This window comes from Eimeria mitis, genomic scaffold (assembly GCF_000499745.2).
Source record: "Eimeria mitis Houghton genomic scaffold, Emh_scaff5327, whole genome shotgun sequence".
Lineage (NCBI taxonomy): Eukaryota > Apicomplexa > Conoidasida > Eucoccidiorida > Eimeriidae > Eimeria > Eimeria mitis.
In genome coordinates this window covers 1,194-3,839 of record NW_013573604.1, presented here as the reverse complement: position 1 = coordinate 3,839, position 2,646 = coordinate 1,194, and the positions used below count along the sequence as shown (strand labels likewise).

At 44.6% G+C, this 2,646-nt stretch overlaps 1 protein-coding gene across 1 annotated transcript; it reads right to left on the bottom strand.

The window, feature by feature from the left end:
• Positions 1 to 256: 256 nt before the first annotated feature.
• EMH_0081360 (uncharacterized protein) lies at positions 257 to 1,326 on the bottom strand (the record flags this gene model as incomplete). The annotated part of the gene is made up of 4 exons (XM_013500371.1): positions 257 to 494; positions 637 to 731; positions 907 to 1,067; positions 1,212 to 1,326. 4 exons carry the CDS (start codon positions 1,324 to 1,326, stop codon positions 257 to 259), a joined length of 609 nt encoding a protein of 202 aa, XP_013355825.1.
• Between the last annotated feature and the right edge of the window lie 1,320 nt (positions 1,327 to 2,646).

Genomic DNA, 2,646 nt, shown 5'->3' with positions numbered 1-2,646 from the left:
ATGGCGACCAAACCGGCAGTTAGAATGCTGGGAACGGCAACATTTGCAGAGCTGGTTACAATAGGATCCTTTAGATCTTCTTCCGTCATATCTTGTATTTTAGTTTCTCGTGCAATAAGTTCGTTGAAGTACTCCTCGCTGGAAGGAAGGAGAACAAACAGACGGAGTAAAAGAATACATCTCCAGTTGCTATAGTCGTTGAGGCTTAAATCGTTGCTTAAGAACCACCTAAAACTGAAAATTCAAAAGACCAAACTTACCTAAAGGCCGCCTCGCCCTCTGTTGCTGTAGGAGTCAATTCACAGAAAAGCACAGACGTTGTTGGTTCTTCTGGTTCTGTCTTGGCGAGCCTCCCACTTTCAACTTTTTTGATGCAATTTCCAATGAAGCAGCCGATTTTCGTGCTGTTGGCGCCGAGAAGGTGCAACACACTGTTAACCTTGTCGCTTCCCCGTTTGCCTTGCCATGTCGATGGGTCTGACGGATATGTTTTTCTGTAAATTAGAACCAATCAGCACAACACAAAACGAATGTAGTGATTTGAATGTAGATAATGTGGAAGTGGCGACGGTAGCATGGTAGATTTGGCATATACCATCGCTGCCTGTCGCGAAGATGAATATCGAATCTGCTTACCCGAATTCTTCAAGTCCGGCTTGGAGAGCCTCCTGCACTATTTCAGCATAGTTTGGATCTGTTGTGTAAGTGAAACTGTGATAAAAGACCTTCTTCTGTAGAACCAAAAGGTGAACGAAGCGACAAAACAGCTTCCTTAAGTACAGCTGGAATACCTGCCTAATTTCCGTCTGACAACCGTGTCTATAGTTTATAGATGATGCGGATGCTGCCACAGCAGTACATGCATCAACATCAGGAAAGGTAGTGGTTTGTAGTTTCTGCACTCACAAGTTCCCCGGCTATCAATGTCGCGCACGTATCTGATTCGGCTGTCTGTTCGGCTTGTACTTTTGCCTTCAGGGTGGAGACAAGGTTGGTGTCCTTTTCAACTGTGTTGGTACGGACTGAAATTTTTCCATTACGGGCCAAGTTTGTCGTTAGGTAGAGTTCTGTAGCCAACATGTACGGACAGGAAAATCAACGTGCAATAAGGCGACCTCCGCCTGTCGCAGCCGACTAGTTGACGGCTTGACAAAAAACAAGATGGGAAAAAGCACCAGGAATATGAGAAACATAAGCGGTAATGGGCTTACCATCTTTAACATCTACTACCTGGAATATGTACTTCGCTGGCTCGTCCGCCTTGGACTGGAGCCCGAAGAGTCCGACGAGGCAAAATGCTGCTGCGGTCTTGTAGAGAGGAGCCATTGCGACGGAGGGCAAGAGCTTTTAAAAAAAGTGTTCTAGACAAGAGAAATATAAATATTCAAATTGAGGGGAGCGGAAAAGACGGCAAGCAGTTCGGAGTTCTTTGCGTGGTCCTCCAGTCGCGTGAAGAGCGAATGGCAAAAAACGGGACAGCAAAGCCAAAATTGCAAACAAAAGATAAAATTAAATATAATGAATATTGAGCAAAAATAAAACAAACAGAAATTGTTGTGAAAATGTTGTGTGTCCTGGCCCCATATGTGTTGATTGAGGCTCCTACCGGTCCCGGTGTGCACTACCCCCCCCCAGCGACCGTTGGACTCCAGCGCGCACCAGCCAGCACCCGCTTGTGAAATACACCGAACAGGAAAAAAAAACGAAAGAAGATATATATAATTTTTTATTTATTTATGAAGAAATTACGTTGATTGGTTCATTTCACCGCGGGAAAGGCGCCAGTTGCAGGGTGAATGTTTCTGCATCTCTCATCCACGGATGAGCAGGGTGCAACACCCTGCATGAATAAATATTGTTTAGAACAGATCAATAAATAGCTGGATATGAACTAAATATGAAAGAAATATTCACTGTACAAAAAATGCTGCAACTTGGTGCATCCATTGCATTGGAAAATAAGATATATTGTTTGGTTGCTGTATAGATATCCACCAGACCGCCAACTCACCCCCTCCATCGTGGGGTTTCATGCAGAGAAGTTCCTTTAATGAGATGATTCCTATCTATAGAGTTTTATATATGTCATTCGGTTTATTGTATACTATGTGTTATCTGTAACACACTTGTAGGCCTTAGATTTTCCCTCGTATCAAGTAGAAACATTAGAGTGGCGGTAATGAGAACGAAACCAGGGACGAAACTGCGGTAGTACAACGCGAGAACAACGAAATTCTGGAAGTTTCTGCGAATGCACAGGGGTAACACCCACGTCACTTTGCTGGATATGTTGAGGCTCCTGCTACAGAAGCACGAGCCGCCACCCCCCCTCACCTCTCACCCCTGTAAGCAACACGAATTGCCTACTTGCACAGCAAACGCTTTCGTAGTTTCACGAGCCGCTGCTTCTCACATAGAAGTTTCAGAGCACGATGAAGGAGCTCGATGTGCCCCTGAACATTCCTGCTGAGCAGAAGTGCACGATGCATTCATATAACTATCCAAACCAACCACAGCTTACTGAGTGACTCTAGCAATTCAAGATAGAGCTCCCGCTGCAGTGCAGCCCGAAATCCTAAACAATAAACCCTAAACCGTTGTTTTTTAAGTTTAATATCAGGAGTAAACGCCTCTGAGTTTTAATTC